At 39.6% G+C, this 24,175-nt stretch overlaps 1 protein-coding gene across 1 annotated transcript; it reads left to right on the top strand.

Moving 5' to 3' along the window:
- On the top strand, positions 1-23,283 carry NIPAL1 (NIPA like domain containing 1). Its single transcript, XM_040238153.1, has 6 exons — positions 1-179; positions 8,720-8,986; positions 16,336-16,392; positions 19,555-19,645; positions 21,341-21,501; positions 22,023-23,283. Exons 1-6 carry the CDS (start codon positions 134-136, stop codon positions 22,637-22,639), a joined length of 1,239 nt encoding a protein of 412 aa, XP_040094087.1. The 5' UTR covers positions 1-133; the 3' UTR covers positions 22,640-23,283.
- Positions 23,284-24,175: the final 892 nt, after the last annotated feature.

Raw genomic sequence — 24,175 nt, forward strand, 5'->3', positions numbered from 1 at the left:
TGCCGGGGGCCGGGGTCTGCGCGCCGCAGTCCGAGACCCCAAGGCTCCGCCCCAACGCGGTTACATGGGGAGCTGGAGAAAACCCGGTGCTTAAGGAGCAAGCTTCTGTGCCTGGGAAGCCCCGTCGGGGGCCATGGGTGGACAGGTGAGGCTGCCGCCCGGAGAGCCCTGCCGAGAAGGTGAGTGTCTGCTCCGGGCCGGAGGACTTGGCGTCCGGGTGGCGATGAGACCCGGCGGGAGGTCGCGGGTACGTGTGGAGTCTAGAAAGGGAAACGCCGACTCTTAACGTACTCATTCATACATTTATTCATTCACTCAGCTCGTCAACAGATATTTATTGGTACCAACAATATGCCAGACTCTATGGGAATGCCTGAGTCGAACAAGATATACGTGGCTTCCCACTCCCACTCCAGAAGACAGGTCCACGTAAATTATGGAGAGTTGAGTGTCTTGACGGGGTGTTCAGGGTGTTGTGGGAAGACTCCCAAGTTTCATCCGAGAAAGACGCTTCCACTGACTCAGACTCACTTCCAAAGTCCGTGGTCGACGTCATCCCGTGGGCAGAGGGCGCGGCCGTGGACCCGGCGGGCGTCCAGTCGCGCACAGCTATGGCTTGGCGAAGCTCAAGAACAGTAGAGGGTCAGGCGCCCTGAACACCCTCGGGGGAGGAGGCTGGACAAGGCTGGGCTGCCCACCTCTCTCCTCTTTCTTTGAGAGGTGAAGACGCCTCCAACCTCAGTAGCCTCGCGTCTGACTCGCTGCAGAGTCACTTGGCTGCTTAAGCCGAGACTGGAACTGGGCGCAATCATTTGTTGGTTTCTCACTGCTTTGTGGCCTAGGTTTCTGCCCCCACCCTCTTCGGGTAAAGTCTTAGGGCGCCGCCCCTTGCCCTTTGCTCCTGAGCTTTCTACAACTTCAGTACCGATGGCGCATGTAACTCGGGATGAAACTAAGGACCTGGGGACCAGGCAGGCGGGGAGGGGGCGCGGGCGGACAGTTTGTATCAGGAGAAATCACAGTTTTCAGTTTGTACAAAGTCCAGAGGAAGGCTGATTTCTGATTTACCCAGTAAGGATGTAAAGAGGGAGGGGACAATGAGAAGCGTGGCAAGAACTCTACCTTCCCAAAATTGCGGGCAAATCCCCCCGAGTTTCTCTTTCCTTGGCTCTCCCAGCTTATTCCTTGATGTGGAGAAGTATTGTTTGTTTTGTTTTTAAGCCAGAACGCAGTGAACGAGTCAGAACGATGCCAGGAAGAGAAAGAACGAACACAGAGTAAAATGCCTGAACAATTCACAAACTATTAGAAAGTTGTAGTTTTAAAAGTGGTTTTGAAGGCAGTATTCCTAGATCGTCAGTCTTTGTCTAAAGAATTCCTAAACCAGTAAGTCAGACTGTTACTAACACATCCACCCTTGTTTACCCAAGGATCTATAAGGAGGATGTGTGAATTACCCTGCTTGTTTGAACTTTGGGATGATTTTCCTGCTTTGCTCATATATTTAGTTCCAACAAGAAATGTTCAAGTTCCATGTTTAATCACTGTTTTTTAGTCATTAAGTTCTGTAAGACTCTGTGACTCCACGGACTGTAGCCACCAGTCTCCTCTGTCCATGGAATTCTCCAGGCAAGAATACTGGAATGGGTTGCCATTTCCTTCTCCAAAGGATCTTCCCAATCGAGGGATGGAACTCAAGTCTCCTGCTTTGGCAGGTTGATTCTTTACCTCTGAACCACCAAGGAAGCCCTCCATGTTTAATACCAAGGGTTAACTGTGGTAATTAATTATGTGGGACTCTGGGGGCATCACAAACTCAATGGACATGAGTTTGAGCAACCTCGGGGAGATGGTGAAGGACAGGGAACCTTGGCGTGCTGCAGTCCATGAGGTTGCAAAGAGTTGGACACATGACTAAGCACACGACTGAGAGACTGAACAACAGCTGGGGGAAAAGACTTGAGAGAAATCAGAATGGTTATCAGTGAAACTTCCCTGGTGACTCAGTGGTGAAGAATCTGCCTGCAATGCAGGAAATGCAGATGACTCCAGTTCGATCCCTGGATCAGGAAGATCGCCTGGAGGAGGGAATGGCAACCCACTCCAGTCCTTTTGCCTGGAGAATCCCACGGACAGAGAGAGGATCCTGGTGGGCTGCAGTCCCTGGAGTTGCAAAGAATCAGACATGACTGAAGCAACTGAGCACACAGGCAGTCTTCTCAGCTATGACACCCTCCTTAAGTCTTTCTTCATCTGTAAATTGAGAATAATTCCTACAGTTTAGAGTTTGAGGAGTAGATGCAGGTGGGATTACATATGAAGCAAACACTTCAGAGTCTGACCTGACATGGAATAAAGGATCCATTTTTCATTTGTTCATTTATTCAAATGACATTGACCTAGGTCCCATGTGTCAAACGTTGACCTAGGTTCTATTAATAGAACAGAGAAATTTGCAAGACAGTCTGGGCCTAGAGGCCCAAATAATTGAATAAGTCTTCATAATTAGGAATCAAACCAAGTACAAAATTATTTGAGACTTCATTTTTTTGTAGGTGCCCATCTGCATTCTCTGGCCTCTTGGATGCAATGGTATATGTTAATGATTCTGAGATTTTACTCTTAAAAAAACCATATCATAAACATTTCTCAAAATTCCACCAAATGAATATAACTTTTATTAGCAGCGCAAACTGTATTTTCTATATAAAATATAGCTTCTTTTATATTACACTAAAATAGATTTTCTCCAGATTTCTACAAAAAAGTTAAAAGCATAATTTTTTTTTCCAAGTTTAAGTGCTCTAAGTGTGGAAATTTAAGTGCTCTAAGCTAGTAAAAATCTTCACTAAAGGTTGTTCAGAAAATAATATGTTATTAATTGCAGCAGTTTATGTAGGAAATTTCATGGTCAACAGTCCTCATAGAGTATTTGGCTTCCAAAAATACTGATAGTGGGATGATCTTGTTTAGAGATACAAATTTTTAACTTAAAAAAAAAAACAACAGTATCTGCTCAATTTTATTTGGATTAATTGAAATAATGGGCTTTTTACCCAGTCCTATCATAGTTTATTTCCAAACTTCCAGTTTATAGCAAAATTATTTCTCATTCTGCTCCAAATTTTCTCTCCATTTCTGCTCCAAATTATTTCTCATTCCTATTCTACCCTCCTTATTATTGTCTTTTTGTTAGATTTCTCAATAAAATTGTCAGTTTTCATGAGAACAGAGACCTGTTTACCTGTCTTGTTGATCACTGTCTCCCACATTCCTAGAACAGGCTGGGCACACAGAAAGTATAATAAGAATTTAAGTGTTGATGAATGGTTACCTAACATGGTGCCTTGTATGGTAGTTTGGGCTTCCTGGGTGGCGCTAATGGTAAAGAACCTGCCTGCTAATGCAGGAGACACAGGAGATGTGGGTTCAGTCCCTGAGTCTGGAAGATCCCTTGGAGAAGGAAATGGCAATCCACTCTAGTATTCTTGACTGAAGAATCCCATGGACAGAGGAGCTTGGCTGGCTACAGTTCTTAGGGTCACAAAGAGTTGGACACAACTGAAGTGACTTAGCACACACATGGTAGTTTGTTGAATAAATGAAATAGATCTGTGGATATACAGTGTTGTTACAAAGCCATAATTAAGCTGTAAGAAGACATCTGTTTGGTTGGCAGTGTTAAATTGTACAGTGGAAAGTGAGAAATTAGGTTGGAAAGGCAGAGAAGGTCTTTCTAAGGAGGTGAGAGTTGAGCGAAGAGGAGTTAGCCATACCAGCCACTACTAGGACTAAGTAACAAGTGAAGGCTACTTACTTAAAAGCTTCTAAGATGAGAAGAAATTAAGCCTATTAAAGAAAGAAGGGAGAAAATTAGGAAATGAGGTTACAGAGATACATGGAGGCAGGATTCTATAGGCCATTTTAGACTGTGGTGGGGATTTTGGATTTTTTCTGAATGGAAAGGGAAGCCATTGTAGAATTTTGGAAGAAGAAGTGACACAAAAGGATGGACTTAACAAAAGGCTTATTTCACCTGAGCCTATGTCTTACTACTCTTTGGCCTCATCTCATATTATCTCTCTTCTCTCATCAGCCAACCTGGCTAGTAAACTTCCTTTTACTCTCCTCAAGTAAATTCCCACATCTGGGTGTTTGCATTTACTTTTAGCAGAGAGGTTTTTCTATTCAATGCTCTCTCTTAAAAATACTCCTTTATGCTGCTTTTACTCCTTTCCATGGCAGTCAACATATTCTGTAGTTTTTAGTTCACTTGTTTATTTTCCCAGGAATTTTACTTTACTCACAGTTGTAACCCCAGCTTCTAGAAAATGCCTGACAGATGGTAGATACTCAATAAAAATATATTGAATCAGAGAATGAAAAGTGTTGTTTCAGGGAATGAGTGAGAGAGTAATGCAACGTAATGTCAGAGGTGAGCAAGCTTCAGAACATATAAAGCTCTTTAAAAATTAGAAATTTAAATTTTGTTATAACTGCCATGAAAAATCATGGGGAATTAAGCAGGGGAGTGATGTAATCTGATTCACACTGGCTAATATTTGGGGAATAAATTGTAGGAGACAGAAGAGATCTCATTCATTCTTTCCTTCGCTGATATAAACAGGCAAGTGTGTCAGTCAGCTAGGGGCTTCCCTGGTGGTTCAGCAGTAAAGAATCTGGCTGCAAGGCAGGAGATGTGGGTTTGATCCCTGGGTCCGGAAGATCCCCTGGAGAAGGAAGTGGTAACCCACTCCAGTATTCTTGCCTGGGAAATCCCATGGACAGAGGAGCCTGGCTGGCTACAGTCCATGGGGTTGCAAGAGTCAGACACAACTTAGCGATTAAACCACCAAACCACCACCATCAGTCAGCTATTGCTGTATTACACACAACCCAAACTCTAGGATGCTCAGGCTTCGGTTGTTGCAGCTCCCAGGCTCTAGAGTACAAGATCAATAGTTGTGGTACACAGGCTTAGTTGCTCCAAGGTATGTGGGATCTTCCAGGAACAGGGATCCTCCTGTGTCTCCTACATTGGCAGGCAGATTCTTTACCACTGAGCCACCAGGGGAGCCCCAACTTATTCTTTATAGACAAATAAGGCTTGAAAAAGCTATTCAAACCATTTCATCTTTGTATAAACAACAATCAATTTTAACTGACTTTATTTGTACTTTTTGTTCTTATGTTTCTGAAATAGAATAGTAGTCTGGGAATTGGATTATTTGGCCCCGATTTTGGCTGTTACGTGGCTTTGCCAAGTCACTTAATATATTGGCATCAGTTTCTTTAAGATATCTTCCAGATACACGTGCCTATGAATTTAGAGCTGGTCCATCAACGATATTTATGAACTACCAGAATTATAAGTAAGTTACTCTGGAAACCAAGATAGCTTATTATCAAACCCAAAGGTACTGAAGGGATCTTTGGACTCATTGAGTCAAACTCCCTCATTTGAGAGATGAAGAAACTGAAGTCAAGAGTAATGATTCAACTTTCCCAAGATTATAGACAATTAGTAATGGAGTTTAACATGGGAAAAGGCATATAATCCTATAGAAAATTTGACTTTGTTGTTAAATTTTTTAAGTGTGTGTAAGAAGACATTCACATCTGTACCTAGAAGATACATCTTAAGTTGAATCATATGAAACCGCTATTTTCTGTTGGGTCAAAAACTGTCAAATATCATCAACTTCATTTGGTTTAACATAATTGAGAACGTTAGCAGCACTGTTTGTAAAAACAAAAACACAGCAAATTACCCAAATGTCCGCAAACTATAAAATAGAAAAACTACTGGTGAGATAGTCATAAAGTGGAATTCTATAGACCAGTAGGGAAAAAAGGAAACCTTACAGTCAGAGCATCAAGAATGATAAACCTCAAAAGCAAGCCAATCACCAAAGAATGCATACTATATGATTACATTTTTAGAAAGTGCAAAAAGAAGAAAATAAAACAACTTATTATTTAAAGATAATCTTATAGGGGAAATTTCTTTCTTTCTTTCTTTTTTTTGGCCATTCCCCATGGCATGTAGGATCTTAGTTCCCTGAGCAGGGATTGAACCCATGTCCCTTGCAGTGGAACCTCCAAGTCTTAACCAGTGGATTAGCAGGGAAGTCCCAGGAAATCATTTTTTTTGAAGCAAGGACTATTAGAAAATCAGATTAGTTGTTACCTTGAGGGGTAATGTTTTATTTCTTAAATTAGGGGGTTGATACGTTGGTGTATATTATTTTTTCTTTATAACTGACACATATTTCCTAAATGTTATTCAATATTTAAAACAATATAACATTAAAGAAATGATACATGCTCTTTGCTGACAGGAGTATAAATTGGTTTAGATACTTGATAGGGCTATTGGCAGTGTCTATTAAAATGAAAAAGAAGGAATGTAATAGATTTTCTGTGTTAGATAAAGTTTGGATTAAACTCCTGGAGAATTATTTTGCTTACTATAATCTTAAGAAGCTACCTCAATTTTGAGATCTCTAATTGCTCTGAAACCCTCCAGTGTCCCTGCCCACATATTCTGCTTCCTCCATCCCTCCCCTCCTGCCCTACAGCACTCCATACCCACCTACCCACCAGTCACTCCCTCATTCGTTCATATCTGCCGTGGCCTCCCTCTTTCATATGCTCCCCAAACATAAAACAATTTAAGTTCTAAGGTCAGTAACTAGACAAGATTTTATTATTTTTCCTGCCATAAAACATGCAACATTAATGTTCATTTACAATGAGAACTTACAAAAGGCAACAAAGATTATTTGCGCTCCCTTATCATCCTCTGCCCCACGCCCCCTAAAATGTTGGAAACATTTTGCTGTGTAAACAGTTCAGAAAGAGTATTGTTTCACTGGAATGAGATCCACCCACACTGTTTCCAGAGATAAAGTTTTGGAATGGTTATGTTAACTACATAGTAAATGATACTAATGCAGCCATAGAATTTTCTGTCCAGTTCAGTCAGATATTTTCACAAAAATTCATGTAATCAAAATTCTTACTACTAAAAGTTACTTTGGTAGTAATTGGGGGTTAGATGAGATGAACAGTGTTCAGGACTAGATTGCTTGCGGCTAGCTTATGTGAAAATTTGCAGCAGTCCTTACTAAAACAACCAGCCTGAAAAATTCCTCAGTTACAGTAAACTATCCCTGAAGTAATATAATTCTCCTTGGAATAGTTAGAAGTTTTGTCTCAGAATTTATCCTGTATCTCTGAATCAAAGTTGGTTCATTTTCAAATTACAGAGATAAATGAAAGAATAACCATGAAAAAACTGAATTCAGTTATTTTACCTTTTGCTAGACTTGAACTTAATAGTTGTTTCTCAGCTGTACGTGTGGCAAAATTCACATAACTCGTACTGCTTCTCGGGCTTCCCAGGTGGTGCTAGTGGTAATGAACCTGCCTGCCAGTGTATGAGACAAAAGATGTGCAGGTTTGATCTGTGGGTTGGGAAGCCACTACAGGAGGGCATGGCAACCCACTCCAGTATTCTTGCCTGGAGAATCCCATGGACAGAGGAGCCTGGTGGGTTACAGTCTAGACAGTTGCAAAGAGCTGGACATGACTGAAGCAACTTAGCACGCACGCACGCATACTGCTTTGCCCCAGAGGCACAGATCCCACTATTAAAGTTTTGTTTCCAAGACAACATTTAGTCAAACTATCTTTTGTTGTTTACGTGCTTTCTTAAGATTTTTGAGATGTAAAGCTGACTTTATTTCACTGAATTCTAAAATTTGTTTTTGCGCATTTTTGTTCAGGGTAAGTCACGCTAGGAAAATATGTCTTTTAAATGGGAAAAAAAGTTGAGAAGATAGAAAACCTAGTCACAGGGTCACTGTGTTGGCAGCTTTTCAAATGGAGAATAGATTATAAAAATCTCTTGAACAGTATAAAATGTTTTCATTCTGTGTTTTAGTATTTAGCTCCTCCCCGCCCCCCCCCAAAAAAGGCAGTTATAATAATGGGTCTGGTTCAGTGATTTACATGCTTATTTGAATCCTCTTCAAGGGAAAGAAAAAAAAAGGCCAACTGATATTTTATTCATTTTTCTATTAGAGTCTATTTTATTAAGGAGGGAAGTGAATTAGACTTGAAAAATTATTCTCTATGGGGAAAGTGGTCTAGAAAACTAGACCCACTTTTAAACACATTTTCTGAAATGCACATCAAGTGGGTTAGCTCAGTTTCTTGTAACGTGGTGATTTCTAGTCTGGTGGGGTTGCTGTGCTCTGTCCTACTTTCGGGCATTATACACACACTGATGCTTTCTGGGAAACACACTGATGGAGAGAAGTGGATGTGCCGGGGAGGGGGCTGTAATGAACTACTGAACCCAAGCCAGTGCACACAGCTCCTTGATGCTCCAGCAGAGAACCAAGTTTTGCTAGACTTTCCATTCAATAAGAGGAATCCAGACTTTGATGTGAAGTTTGTCATGCTTAGATGATGACAGCTAAAGCACTTTGCAAACACTGTGAAGAACTTGTATGTGTCAGCCCAGCAGAATGTGTCTGCCAGCCCGGGGATCACGTGCTGCAGACTGCCCATCACGTGCTGCAGACTGCCCATCAGGCAGTAAAAAAGTGTGTTAGTAGAGAAAGAAAGTTTCTATTTCTTGGATAAAGAAAGAAAATGTTAATGCATCTCCCTTTTGTCGGTTGACATCTCCCTCTTTCCCTTTTTCCAGGCTATGTGCTGTCCCTGAGCTGCCCAAATGCCTCCCAGGCTTGGTGTGAGATCACACGTGTGTCACAGCTGCTGGCTTCTTCTGTCCTCTACAGGGACCTGAATTCCAGCATAACCAACCTGAGCGTTTCTACAAATACAGAGAACAAATACAGCCTTTATATAGGCCTGGTACTGGCAATAAGTTCCAGTATTTTTATTGGCTCCAGTTTCATCTTGAAAAAAAAGGGCCTCTTGCAACTGGCCAAAAAGGGTGTCACTAGAGCTGGTAAGAGACAAATGCAGCTAACGAATTCAAGTTTCTAATTGCAGAGATAATCCTATTGTAAGACCGCAGTGCTATGAGAATTTCAGAGAATTTCCCTGTCTCTGTCTTAGCCCCTATCTCTGTTCTCAGCAGTTTCCAGGATTGAACCAGTTGTGTCTCCTTTAGGGTGAGACTAAAACTCAAGAGGTTTAGCGTGTGGAAAGAGTTTTTCTTTCATAACCTTGTTGTTGTTCAGTCGCTAAGTCATGTCTGACTCTGCGACCCTCTGGACTGCAGCATGCCAGGCTTCCCTGTCCTTCACTGTCTCCAGGAGTTTGCTCAAACTCACATCCATTGAGTCAGTGATGCCATTCAACTATCTCATCCTCTGTTACCTCCTTCTCCTCCTTAGTCTGAGATTTCAGGATTTAAAGTCAGATCAGGCTAAACACATTAGGGGGTTTTCTTTGCAGAGTAAAATCCAAACATCTTTGTACAATCTCTGACCTCACCTCCTGCCTAAAGTGTCCCACGCTACCTCTCTAGCTTCATCTTCTGCTACCCTCCCTGCCACCTGCTTTTCTCTGGCTCTTGGAATTTACCGAGTTCTTTCCCACCTCAAGAGACAGGGGTTCAATCCTTGGGTCGGGAAGATCCCCTGGAGTAGGAAATGGCAACCCACCCCAGTATTCTTGCCTGGAGAATCCCATGGACCGAGGAGCCTGGTGGGCTACAGTCCATGGGGACAGCAAAGAATCAGAAATGACTGAGAGCAGCATGGCTGGGACAGCTTCCCACCTCAAGGTCTTTTCCTTTGCCTTCAACTCTCTTCTCCCTGCCTGTCGCTTGGTGACTCATCCTTCAGACTTCAACTAAACTATAACCACTCCAGAATGGCCTTCTTGACCATCCTCTTTGGGAAGGTCTCACTCACCTCCACCCCTGCTATTATTGCACTAAGGGTTTCCTTCACTGTCCCTGGAATAATTTGTCATTGTACAGTTATTGTTTATTTGCTTGTTGTCAACAGGCTCATTTATCAATAGTTGATTCACAAAAGCAGGAACCTTCCCTAGCATAGAGGTTGGCAACCAATAAGTATTGTCAGGTCAATAAATGGATCGCAGTAGAATTAGGTTACTATTTGCAGTGACGTTTCAGAAGCTGTTAGCTCTACTTGACTGTCCTTCATTAGCCATGAATTTTCTATTCATTCTTAATCAAGAATAATGTCTTTAAAAAGCTAAATATTGTTCTAAGATCCATGGAGGATAATAAATGGTTATGAATTACACAAACAAGTTTACAGAAGAGTACTATTGAGGGGACACTGATTAAAATAGTTTAGCATTTAAAAAGATAGACAAAATAAAAGATAATTGAAAAATCGAGTAAGTCCATGCAGCAGCGTATTACACAATTTTTAAAGTGACATTTCACTCCACTAGAGAAAGGATGAATTATTCAATCGAAAATATAGAGACAACTGGCAAAAACTACAGGAGAAAAATGTAAGAGCTCTACTTTATACCATTTTTCACAATAGATTTCACATAGTTTAAGTTAAATTTAAAATAATTTTTTTAATCCTAAAAGAAAGTCTTCCTAAGCATAAAGATAAAGGAGGAAACAATTCTGTATGAAGAAAGAGATTATCTGGAAAGACAAAAAAAAAAAAATCCTACTTGAAAACACCTTTAACTGAAACTGAAAAGGAAATGACATGTAGGGGAGAAAATTTCAAAATATATGACAAAGGGTGGTTAGGATCCACAATATATAAAGAGTGACTATAGTTGATAATCCCAGGAAAAGGAAATGGCAACCCATTCCAGTATTCTTGCCTGGAGAATCCCAAGGACAGAGGACCCTGGCAGGCTACAGTCCATGGGGTCTCAAAACAGTCAGACGTGACTTAGGTGTGACTAAACAACAATAGTTGATAAGAAAAAGATTAGTACCTAACAGAAAAAGACAAAGCACATAAACAAGGAACTCACAGAATAAGAACTGTAAGTGGCCAATAAACATACTTAAGTAAATGTTAATTCACTAGTATCCAAAGAGATATCAACTATGTAACAATGGGCTCCAGAGTTGTTGCCTACTATTTTAACAAGATTTGGTTTTTCTTTAAAAAATAATGCCCTATGCTGCTAAGGGAATTTGAGAAATAAATAGCTTTCTCAAACATTGCTGGAAGCAATATAAATGGGTACAAATTTTCCTGAGAGAAATTTGGGAAAGTTTAAAATGTTACCATCTTAAAATCTAATAATTCTACTTCTGGGAATTTATCTTAAGAAGTGAATGAAACTACATTAATCAAAACAGCATCATATTGGCACAAAAGCAGACCTATAGATCAATGGAACAGAGATAACCCACACATCTACAGTCAATTATTCTATTATAAAGCAAGCAAGAATATATAATGGAGAAAAGACAGTTTTTTCAATATGTGGTGTTGGGATAACTGGACAGCTACATGTAAATCAAGGAAATTAGAACATTCCCTCCCACCATATACAAAAATAAACTCAAAATGGTTTAACGATCTAAATATAAGATGTGACACCATAAAACTCCTAGAGGAGAACATAGGCAAAACATTCTTGGACATAAATCATAGCAATATTTTTATATCAGTCTCCCAAGGCAAAAAAATAAAAGCAAAACTAAACAAATAGGACCTAATCAAACTTAAAGCTTTTGCACAGTAAAGAAAACCATCAACAACAAAAAAAAGACAACCTATGTAATAGGAGAAAGTATTTGCAAACAGTGCGACCAGCAAGGAGTTAACATCCAAAATATACAAATGGCTCATACAACTCAATGTCAAAACAAACAACCCAACCAAAAACTGGCAGAACACTTGCATAGACATTTTCCCAAAGAAGACATTCATATAACCTATAGACACATGACAAGATGTTCAGTATCACTAATTATCAGAGAAATGCAAATCAAAACTATAGAGGGGTATTATTATCCCACCCTGGTCAGAATGGCCATCATTAAAAAGTCCACAGACAAATGACTGGAGACGGTTAGGAGAAAAGGGAACCGTCCCATACTGTTGGTGGGAAGGTAAATTGGTACAGCCACTATGGAAAACAACTGGAGGTTTCTTGGAACACTAAAATTAGAGTTACCATATGATCCAGCAGTCCCATTCCTGGGCATATATTCAAAAAGACAAAAACTCTAATTTGAAAAGACATACCCCAGTGTTCAAAGCAGCACTAATTACAAAAGCCAAAGCATGTAGAAAACCCAAGTGCCCATGAACAGATGATTGGCTTAAGAAGATGGGATATATAAATATAATGAAATATTACCCAATCATAAAAGTGAATTAAATCTTGCCACTTACACCAACACAGATGCACCTAGAGAATGTAATACTAAGTCAAACAGAGAAAGACAAATATATATTACTTGTATGTGGAATCTACAAAATAATGCAAATGAATATTTATATATATAAAAGAGAACCAGACTCACAGACATAGAAAACAAACTTATGGTTACCAAAGGGAAGGGGATAAATTACGATAAATTAGAAGTATGATATTAAGAGATACAAACTAGTGTACCTAAAATAGATGAGCAACAAATATTTACTGTATAGCATATAGAACTACATTCAATATCATGTAATAACCTATAATGGAAATTAATCTGAAATATATATATAACTGAATCACTTTGCTGTACACCTGGAACACAAAATTATAAATCAAGTATATTTCAATGTCTCAAAAAAAGAATTAAACACATCTAATATAAGCATTATGGCCTATAAAGTAAAAAAGTTTTAAAAAAGAAAAATGAGTGAATAAGAATTCAACCTAGATTTACATCCCTGGATGTTTATAATATTTAAGGCTTTTATTTAATGATAAGAAAAAAACTAGAAACTATATGTTTGAGTGTCTATATGGTCTCATAAAGGTTAATAATAATATACCAGACTTTAGAATGCTCAATTATTAATTAAGGGCTGAGAAAGTATTTCTGATACTAAGTTTTTTTAAAACAGCATAGAAATCATATTTTAATATTCCAATTCAGTTATTTGCAAATTTTGTAAGGAAAAAATCATAAATAAGTGGTTAATTCATGTGGTTAAGGTAAAACATTACAAGAGTGGGAAGATAATTCCCTGAGTATCTTAGGAAAGGTTTTTGTCCTTTTCAGTAGACTAGACACAAATAGATTCAAGGGATTAGATCTGATAGACAAAGTGCCTGAAGAACTATGTACAGAAGTTCATAACATTGTACAGGAGGTGGTGATCAAAACCAACCCCAAGAAAAAGAAATGCAAACAGATGAAATGGCAAATTAGCTGAGAAAAGAAGAGAACTGAAAGGCAAAGGAGAAAAAGAAAGATATATCCATCTGAATGCAGTTCCAAAGAATAGCAAGGAGAGATAAGAAAACCTTCCTAAGTGAACAGTGCAAAGAAATAGAGGAAAACAATAGGATGGGAAAGACTAGAGATCTCTTCAAGAAAATTAGAGATACCAAGGGAACATTTCATGCAAAGATGGGCACAAAAAAGGACAGGAATGATATGGACCTAACAGAAGCATAAGATATTAAGAAGAGGTGGCAAGAATACACAGAAGAATTATACAAAGAAAGAGCTTAATGACCCAGATAACCAGGATGGTGTGATCACTCACCTGGAGCCACACATCCTGGAATGTGAAGTCAAGTGGGTCTAAGGAAGCATCACTACGAACAAAGCTAGTGGAGGTGATGGAATTCCACCTGAGCTATTTCAAATCCTAAAAGATAATGCTGTGAAAGTGCTGTACTCAGTATCCTAGCAAATATGGAAAACTCAGCAGTGGCCACAGGACTGGAAAAGGTCAGTTTTCATTCCAATTCCAAAGAAGGGCAATGCCAAAGAATGTTCAAACTACCACACAATTGCACTAATTTCACCTGCTAGCAAAGTAATCCTCAAAATTCGCCAAACCAGGCCTACGGTACATGAACAGAGAAAGTTCAGATGTTCAAACTGGATTTAGAAAAGGCAGAGGAACCACGGATCAAATTGCCAGCATCCGCTGGATCATAGAAAAAGCAAGAGAATTCCAGAAAAACATCTACTTCTGCTTCATTGACTACGCTAAAGCCTTTGACTGTGTGGATCACAACAAACTGTGGAAAATTCTTAAAAAGATGGGAATACCAGACCACCTTACCTGCCTCCTGAGAAACCTGTGTGCAGGTCAAGAAGCAACAGTTAGAACTGGACATGAAACAACAGACTGGTTCCAAATTGGGAAAGAAGTATGTCAAGTGTGTATATTGTCACCCTGCTAATTTAACTTATATGCAGAGTACATCATGCCAGGCTGGATGAAGCACAAGCTGGAATCAAGATTGCCAGGAAATATTAATAACTTCAGATATGCAGATGACACCACCTTTATGGCACAAAGCGAAGAGGAACTAAAGAATCTCTTGCTGAAAATGAAAGAGGAGAGTGAAAAAGCTGGCTTGAAATTCAACATTCAGAAAATGAAGATCATGGCATCTGGTCCCATCACTTCGTAGCAAATAGATGGGGAAACAATGGAAACAGTGACAGACTTTATTTTCTTGATTTTCTCCAAAATCACTGCAGATGGTGACTGTAGCCATGAAATTAAAAGATGCCTGCTCCTTGGAAGAAAAGCTGTGACAAACCTAGACAGCATGTTAAAAAGCAGAGACATTACTTTGCCAACAAAGGTCCGTCTAGTCAAAACCATGGTTCTTCCAGTAGTCATGTATGGATTTGAGAGTTGGACCATAAAGAAGGCTGAACACCAAAAAATTGATGCTTTTGAGCTTTGGTGTTGTTGAAAACTCTTGAGAGTCCCTTGGACTGCAAGGAGATCCAACCAGTCCATCCTAAAGGAAATCAGTACTGAATATTCATTAGGATTGATGTTGAAGCCCCAATACTTTGGCCACCTGATGCAAAGAACTGACTCATTGCAAAGAAAAGACCCTGATGCTGGGAAAGATTGAAGGTAGGAGGAAAAGGGGATGATAGAGGATGAGATGGTTGGATGGCATCACCAACTCAACAGACATGAGTTTGTGCAAGCTCCGGGAGTTGGTGATGGACAGGGAAGCCTGGCATGCTGCTGTCCATGGGGTCACAAAGTGTCAGACACAACTGAGCGACTGAAGGACAACTGACACAAATTCAGTTTCGTGGTGCCAAAAGGTAGAGAATAAGTAGAGTCCAGCTGGCTAATGCTGGTTATTCTCTCATTGACTATCCAAAATTTCAAAAGTTCTTATGTCAACCATCTTCTTTCCTTTAATGTCTTCATTTGGTACCAATCTAATTTAATATTTACAGGGTTCTGTCTTTAACTGTGGCCAAAATAAAGCATTTAGGGCTTATAATTCTCTCTATTCCCTCATAGCTCAGTTGGTAAAGAATCTGCCTGCAAAGCAAGAGAGCTGGGTTCGATTCCTGGGTCAGGAAAATCCCCTGGAGAAGGAAATGGCAACCCACTCCAGTATTCTTGCCTGGAGAATCCGATGGACAGAGGAGCCTGGCAGGCTACAGTCCATCGGGTCGCAAGAGTCAGACATGGCTTAGCGACTAAAGAGAGAGAGAGAGAGATCTACACCTCTGAATGGCATAAATAGTTTAGACAAAAAATGTCACCTTCCATATCAGTAAACAAAGGATACTGCTGACATCAAGGCATTAGTGACTGCCCCCACCAGCAGACAGTGCAGCCTGAGGGGATTCAAGATGGAGAGCACTCGATACTGGCCCTAAATAGTTAAGGTGCATACCAAAGGAATGATTCCAGTGAGCCAGACTCCTACATCTTCCCATACAAATAAAAGTGCTAAATTCATTTTTTTTAATTAACAGTAATCTTTTGATGTTCCAACTATCTGGTTTCCCCCCCCACCCCCCCACCCCCGCAAAACTCCTATATATCCTGGTTCTTCCCTTTCCTATTCAGAGCAGGCCCTCAGAATTATCTGAGAGGCTGCCTCCCAGACTTAAGCCCTCAGCAAATCCACCAAATAGAACATAATTCTCAGTTTTTAGGTTTGCATTTTTTTTTTGAGTTGACAATAATAAACCTCATGACTAATTTTCCTGCAAATGAAGAAAACTTATTTTCTGTAGAAATCAAAGGCAACATAAAGAAAACTTTAGGAGATCTCTAGAAATGACTGAGTAAGTAAGCTAAAAGATGAGATATACTGAGTAGGCCTTAAGTCTTGCTTTTTCCAACCATATTCCGGTACCTTTTATGGAAGTTAATTCCCCAAACCCTCTTCTTCCACTTTAGAACTTAATTTCTATTTTCATCATTTTCCTAGGACAAGGTGGACATTCTTACCTCAAGGAATGGCTCTGGTGGGCAGGATTACTCTCAAGTGAGTCCATAATGCCAAGAATGGTGTTTGCTTGCAAAATGATGAATAAATTACATGCAGTTGTTCAAATTGATCAGTTTATCCAGCTGGTAAGGCTGGCATATAAGTCTGGAAGTTTTTGTGTGGGCATAATGTCTTATATGTAAAGTAAGTCCTATGAATTTAGAATTAATTTTTATTCTGTCTTCCTCCCACCCTCATGTTCTCAATACTGTCTTGGAATGCCAGGAAAAAACTTATCATCTGAAATCTTATGTTTTATCACAAACTTCTCCTTCTCTTGTATTTTATTCCCCATAATAATTGATGAAAATGCTTCCCTGCTACATTTCCCCAGCTCCTAATTCTATATGTGACTATTCTAGCTGCATAGAGTAGCTAACTTTCCTAGCCAGGACCAAAACGTGGATAAATGAAAGTCCCCTTGGGCTGCTTGGTTCTGAATAAACAGAGAGGAGATGAAGATTGTCAGCATTCTCCCTCCTCCTAGACTTGCCCAGAGGATTAAATGAGACTCTGTATGAGGTGAAAGCACTTTTATTAATGTGATGTCTAGAGAGAAGGCAGTGTTATCTCTCAAGCACTTTCACAGATTTATATCTCCCTGCTAACTCCTCTGAACTTTCTCAAATTCCAAGCCTTAAACTTCCAGAGAAAGGACCTCATAAATTGTAGTTTCACACACTTGCCAGCCATCTCCCTCTGCAGCCTTTAAACTTCCATCAGTTTTCCTGCACCAAGTAAAACATTTCAGTATTTTTGAGATTCTCTTAATTGGATAACTTTTTTTTTTTTTTTTAACAAATGGTGGTATCTAAAAGGCTTGTTACCTCAAAACTGGGTTTCGCCTCTTGGTGGGTGTCAAAAGACACAACCAAACCAAAGATAAGAAGAAAAAAGGATTTGTTACTTGGAGCAGGTAAGAATTCTGGGGATCTTTCCCAAAGCGCTGTCTGCCCAAACAGCAAATTGGGAAAGTTTCAAGCTCAAAGTATGTGCATACTAATGGAGGGCTTGAGCAGAGAATCCAACATAGAAATGGGATGAAGGTTGATAAATTCCAAGCTAAGGCTTCTATCTAGTTTATAGAAGTCATGAGGGTTGGGCAAGTTCAACATCATTCCTTAGGTTCAAATGGATCTAGTGGTGGAGGGGATTTAAATTCTGCAAAATAGCTCAAGAAAGTACTTTAGGCTAACCTTTCCACTGAACCAGAATTGGGAGTCTTTACAACCAATTTATCATCTTTACTGTTGTTACTTTTCTTGCCTGATAACAGTTTGTCCTTTTGTTCCTTTAAGATCGTTAATTACTGAGGCCTGTTCAAGGGCAAGCACTGTGGCCAGGCTTAGAGCACACAATAGCTTAGGCCTAAGATGGCTTCTCTTACATCAATAAGCTGTATCTCATTCTTTTCCTTTGGGAAACCCATACCCTATCCGCTTACAAGATGAATAAAAATAATTTCAATTTTTTCAATTTTTAAGGTGTTTTCACATTTGTTTTCTTACTTCATTTGAGTAACTGTTGTCAGGGACCCTACTGGGAAGATTCCAAATAAATACTTGGATGATTCTCTTCCTTTACTCTCTCTCTTTCTCGTATCTTCCCACCCTCTACCTATGCAATAGAAAGTAGAAGAATATTATATGGCTACATTTGTAATTATATTCTCACCATGCACATGGTTTCTACAAGTATTGAAGAGAGAAAAGCATTGTCTTCAACGTTAGAGATTTTTACCTAGAGACAAACACATAGTACTTCGTGAAGTCAGTATTTTCCTGGAAAGCTATCATGATAAAAATATAAATAATGAGATAGTCAAGAAAGCTTATGTTGATGAAAAATTAACTGGTCAGTCTAAAAAAGAAATGGAAAATTTTGTTCAAGCCAAATTGAGAATTATAACCTGAGAACAGCCTGTCAGCAAACTATTCTGCCCATTAGAGATCAAAGCACAGTTGTATAAGTTTTTCAAGACAGGACGCTGTACATTAAATGCTGTATAATGTACACTTTACAGAATCCAGAGATGCATGTACAAAGAAGGTAGTGAGCCCTTCAAGATTAAGGAAGAAGGATATCTGCTAAGGAGGTCTGGTTAATGCACAAGACACACTAAACGGGAGAGGGGAGGCCCAAATGGGGAAAAAAATTATGCTTACATTTTTCTCATCTTGCCATAAAATATGAATTTTATTTCATTGCTTATGATTCCAAGAAAACCACCATTGTTGCTGTTATGCACAGTCTCCTAATTGTTCCATTCTGTATGTTTCTATTTCTTTTACGATGTTTTAAAGCTGATTACTCTTGCAGATCTGGCTGGGGATGGGGTAGGGGCTGGGAGTGGAGCGGATAGCAGCCAGGGGGAAAAAGAAAAAGTGTACTGGTGTCTTTTATCTGTTCCAGAAGCTCTCTCAACAAGAAGTATGTGCTTGGCATAGTTGCGGTGTGAAATACTACATTCTGTGGGCAAGCATTCAGTGGTGACCCAGGAGAATAATCTGCCCTCAATACAAGAACCCAACTCTTAGAGGGATTTTCCATTGCTCTCAAAGTTAATTGCATCCCCCTATCTCATGGAAGTCTGGAGTTGCTCAGATAAGAAAAGGCCTTCAGGAGCACATTATTAGGACTTGAGCTAAGATATTGTTACTTGCTCGTAGATCCCCTGCAGTCCAGGGCTGGCTGACTACACAGGCCTGTGGGTATCTCTGCCTATCCCCTGACTGGACTGTACACCTCTAGAAAGTGTTCTAATTTTACAAGTTGCTTCATTGTTAATTTGCCCAACAGTAGGTATTCTTGGGCAAACAATAATTCTCTGCTCACTTCAAAGCCTACCTCTACCAGATTTCAGCAGAGTGACCAACTATGTTTCTGGTACTAAAGTAACTAAAATCTTTATTGAAGGTCTTTTAAAATAGATATTTCCCTGTCACCACTTTTTGTGTTAGTGAGTTTGCATCATCAGGTAGTTACGGTTTATCTGCAACCTTTTAATACCAAACTTTGCCCACCTTCCCTAAAAGAAGTTAAATTATTCCTTTTCATTAGATATGAGCGTCTTCAGGATAAAAGACTACTGTTTTGCCTGTGTCCGTTGTTGAATACATGTGCCTGTCATTTATATTAATGCTGCTGCTTGCTTTCCAGTGGGAGCAGGAGAGGTGGTGAATTTTGCAGCTTATGCTTTCGCTCCTGCCACTCTGGTCACCTCACTGGGCGCTCTGAGTGTTCTTGTAAGGTATGTGAGCAGTAAGGAACTTGGCTTCTGCAGAGATTTTAATACCATGATTCACATAATCCACAAGAAATAGATTACTAAGCATATCATCGAAGCAAAATTTTGAAAATCACAAAAATAATTTAAGAAGATTCCACAATAAATAGCAGTAGAAATAAGAAATGGAGTGTCTTCCTGCCAAACTTAAGGTAATTGTGTGTTTTCTTTGTGATGATTCAGTGAGGCCAAGCAGTTTTTCCCCTCTCGCCTGAACAAATTGCCACAACCCTCTTTATGCTTTCTCTTGTCATAATGGTTAATGACCATAGTTATCAGAGGACTTTAAAAAGCATGATATTTTGGTTAAATTTCAGCTCTTTACTAAAACTCTTGCATTGATGCTGAATTACTTCTGTTTGGAGACATGTTAGTTTCTTTTAGTCCTGCAAGCAGGAGTCATTTTCCTGTCAGTAGAAAGTGGATCTAATATATCTGAGTTGATCGTTATGATGATCCCAAATGAATGTGTCCCATGAGCCCATGAACTGTTTTATTTTGTAACTAAGCAACTATTGTGTTTGTTGTCTTTTCCTTTTATCTCCATTATTAACCTCTAGAAGAAGGTTTATGACTAGGCCTACCCACTGGTGGGAGTGCCAGGGCATAAGGAGAAGGGACCACAGCCGACCTAGTGGTTGAACAGCAGGAAGGCATAATCTGTGTCCGTCGTGGCGCCAGTCTAGAACTTCTGGGCCATAGCAACCAAAGCAGTGGGAGCATTGGATAGGTGAAAGGGTCAGGGCAATAGCAGCTGGTAAGGAAACATTTTAGTCTTTTGACAAGCCATTTGGTTGTACTTGTGTGTACCAGCTAAATACTGGCCCTGAAGAGCAGAGTTAATTCTTCTTTAGGCTTACATCTTTCTTTGAAGCTTTCATGAGCATGCATGTTCTAAATGTATCACGCCAGTAAGATGCAAAAATATCTTCTACTTAGACTTTACAGAAGAAGATGGGGAAAATGAAATCAGATTGAGTGGGACCTCTTAGAAGGTCATGGGAAATTTTCAGGTGTACAGAATGCCTATTATGACGTTTTAGATATAAAAGCAATTAAGCAGATTTGATTAATTGTCTTTTCTGAGTTTTAAAGCTAATCAGAGTACAGATGTAGAAAATAAACTTACAGTTACCAGAAGGTGAAGGGAGAGGAAGGGATAAATTGGAAGACTGGAATTGACATATATATACTATATATAAAATAGACAACTAATAAGAACCTACTGTATAGCACAGGGAACTCTACTCAATACTCTGTAATGGCCTATATGGGAAAAGAATCTAAAAAAGAGTGGACATATGCATATGTATAGGTGATTCACTTTGCTGTATTCCTGAAACTAACAGAACATTGTAAATCAGCTATACTCCCATGAAATTTTTTTAAAATAGCAAACTACCAATGATTTTTTAAATGTTAATCTTAAAGTTTGACAAATGGTAGAAATTTTTCTAAATACAAATTTAGTAATATATAACAAACTTCACACACACATAAATAAAGCAAGCAAGCTAAGTGGGGTTTTCAGTGTCACGTAGCATATTCCAAGCAGTTGACTGAGATACAGACCGGTTCACACCACAGCCTGACAACTGAGCTGCTGGGGAATCCCAAGATAATTGAATAAGAGTGATTTTTTTTTCCTTCTTCCCACAGTGCAATATTGTCTTCCTACTTTTTAAATGAGCAGTTGAACATTCATGGGAAAATAGGCTGCATATTAAGTATATTGGGATCAACTGTGATGGTTATCCATGCCCCACAAGAAGAGAAAGTTGCTACTCTGCATGAAATGGAAATGAAATTGAGAGACCCAGGTCTGTAATTCAACTGAAAGAGACACTCAAATTCTGCTCCACTTTCTCTCATCACATGAGTTTGTAATAATATTATAATATGCTTCCTGCAAGCCTGTCTGTGGGTTGAGATATACTACAAGCCTTCTGAGTAGTACAAGCCTTCTGAAAAGGTGCCACAACTTATTTTTGTGTCCGTGCTTCACTTCCAGAGAATGAAGGGAAGAGATGGGAATTGGAGAGGGGAAAGGCATATATTCCAACCCAAACTTTGACATCTTCCTCATTCTGAAAATAAAGTCAATCGGGCAATACCTGCTATACCTTATAGTGTTGTCTGTGAGGTTCAAATATGTCTGTGAAAGTCCGCTGTGAGATATCAAAAGCCATGCAGTAACATGTTGTTGCTGTTCCTGTTTTTAATTTAATCATGGTTCTCTTTCTAAAACACTTATGCTCCTAAACTCATGACTAACAAGATTTCACAAAGACCTGACCCTCTTGGCATTTTCTAAAGTCTAATTCTTTTCTCCTTCTAACAGGATTTATCTGCTTTGCTGTGATCATAACTGTGATCTCCTTGGTACTAATTTTGATTGTGGCGCCCAAGAAAGGACAGGCCAATATATTGGTCTACATATCAATCTGTTCATTGATTGGAGCATTTTCAGTTTCCTCTGTCAAGGGCCTGGGAATTGCCATTAAAGAACTACTGGAATGGAAGCCCGTTTATAAGCATCCCCTGGTCTTTGTTTTGTTGGCTGTACTTGTGCTTTCAGTGATGACACAGATCAACTATCTCAACAAAGCACTGGACACTTTTAATACATCTCTTGTGACTCCCATTTATTACGTGTTGTTCACATCCATGGTGGTGACTTGCTCCGCCATCTTATTCCAAGAATGGTATGGCATGAATGCTGGAGATGTCATTGGGACTTTGAGTGGGTTCTTCACCATCATCAATGGCATCTTCCTTCTACATGCTTTTAAAAACATTGACATTACCTGGAGTGACCTGACATCCACTACTCAGAAAGAAGTCCTCTCTGCAAATGGCAGTGAAGACAAATATGTCTTACTAGAGAACACAGACTGTTCAGTCCCAGGATTGGATGATGACATTACCTTGTATAGCAGGACTGGTCAAAATCCCTAGAAGCCTGGACTTTAACCAGCAGGAGACACTTGGAGAGGAGAAGGAATACCTGATTCTTGAAAGAAATATTAGGAAAGCTGGCATTTTTAAAGTTCTAACTCATAATGTACACATGAGGCCAAATAAAAATGCCTGCACTTTTGGCCGTCAAGTTTGAAAAATCAAACTTTTGGTCCGGAAGACTTCTGATTTTCATTTCTGCAAACTTGAAACACTCCCGAAGCATGAAAGAAGTCAAAGAATTAGATAACTCTCAGAATAATCTCTTTCTTCTGGTCACAGTGTATGTGACTCTGCCAGGTGGCTCTTCGTTTCTTTGGCTGCTATTCTCAGTCTCTCAGTAATTCATAGGTAAACTCAACTGTGTACTGATAAGCAGAATATCAGTCATCACTCTCTAATGAGTCATAGTTTCAAATTATTAAGACTGAGAAGCGAGATCACTGATGCTTCCCCTCGCTCTACAACTTCCTTCTTTCTAAACTAAAGAGCTAAAGGGAAGAGTGTTAAAGAACATGCACATGTTGGAAATCTGCTCGGTGGTATGCTAGACTGCAAGACACATGTGCCCACGAAGGGCTTATAACTCGTAATTTATTGATATATCACAGAGATTTATTAACAATTAAAATGGGAAAATGGAAGAGAGAAATACTTAATACCTTAGGTAAATGAAACTATTTTTCCTTTTCACAAAAACAAATGCATATTATGTTCATGGGTTCTTTTAATTCAGACCTGAACAATATAGGGCACAACTGAGTTTCTGAAGAAGTACAAGTGATTTCGGCTTTGGAGTTCTTTATATTAATTTTGTTTTTTAGTTTTGTTATTATTATCCCAAGTGTCATCTTTCTTTTTGATGTAGAGACTTTCAAAGAGTAATTGCTACATTATTTTGGCATTATATTGTACACTTCAGTTTTTCTCAAAGGTTTAATCCCCAAAGGGTGGGTTTTCCACAAACTAGAAACAAATAGAAAAATTTTTAGGAAAGACCTGAATGAGTTATCATAATTGTCCTCTTGAAATCTGGCACTTTCACCTTTATTAAGGAAATTTTAATTGGTTACTAACCTTTAAAAAATATACATATCCTACCACGGAGAAGGAAATGGCAACCCACTCCAGTGTTCTTGCCTGGAGAATCCCAGGGACAGGGGAGCCTGATGGGCTGCCGTCTATGGGGTCGCACAGAGTCGGACACGACTGAAGTGACTTAGCAGCAGCAGCAGCAGCAGGAATGATTTAGGAGAAGGCAGTGGCACCCCATTCCAGTACTCTTGCCTGGAAAATCCCATGGATGGAGGAGCCTGGTGGGCTGCAGTCCATGGGGTCGCTAAGAGTCTGACATGACTGAGCGACTTCACTTTCACTTTTCTCTTTCATGCATTGCAGAAGGAAATGGCAACCCACTCCAGTGTTTTTTGCCTGGAGAATCCCAGGGACGGGGGAGCCTGGTGGCTACTGTCTATGGGGTTGCACAGAGTCAGACACGACTGAAGTGACTTATCAGCAGCATCCTATCACAATAAG

This window comes from Oryx dammah, unplaced genomic scaffold, assembly GCF_014754425.2.
Source record: "Oryx dammah isolate SB20612 unplaced genomic scaffold, SCBI_Odam_1.1 HiC_scaffold_3, whole genome shotgun sequence".
NCBI classification, from domain to species: Eukaryota; Metazoa; Chordata; class Mammalia; order Artiodactyla; family Bovidae; genus Oryx; species Oryx dammah.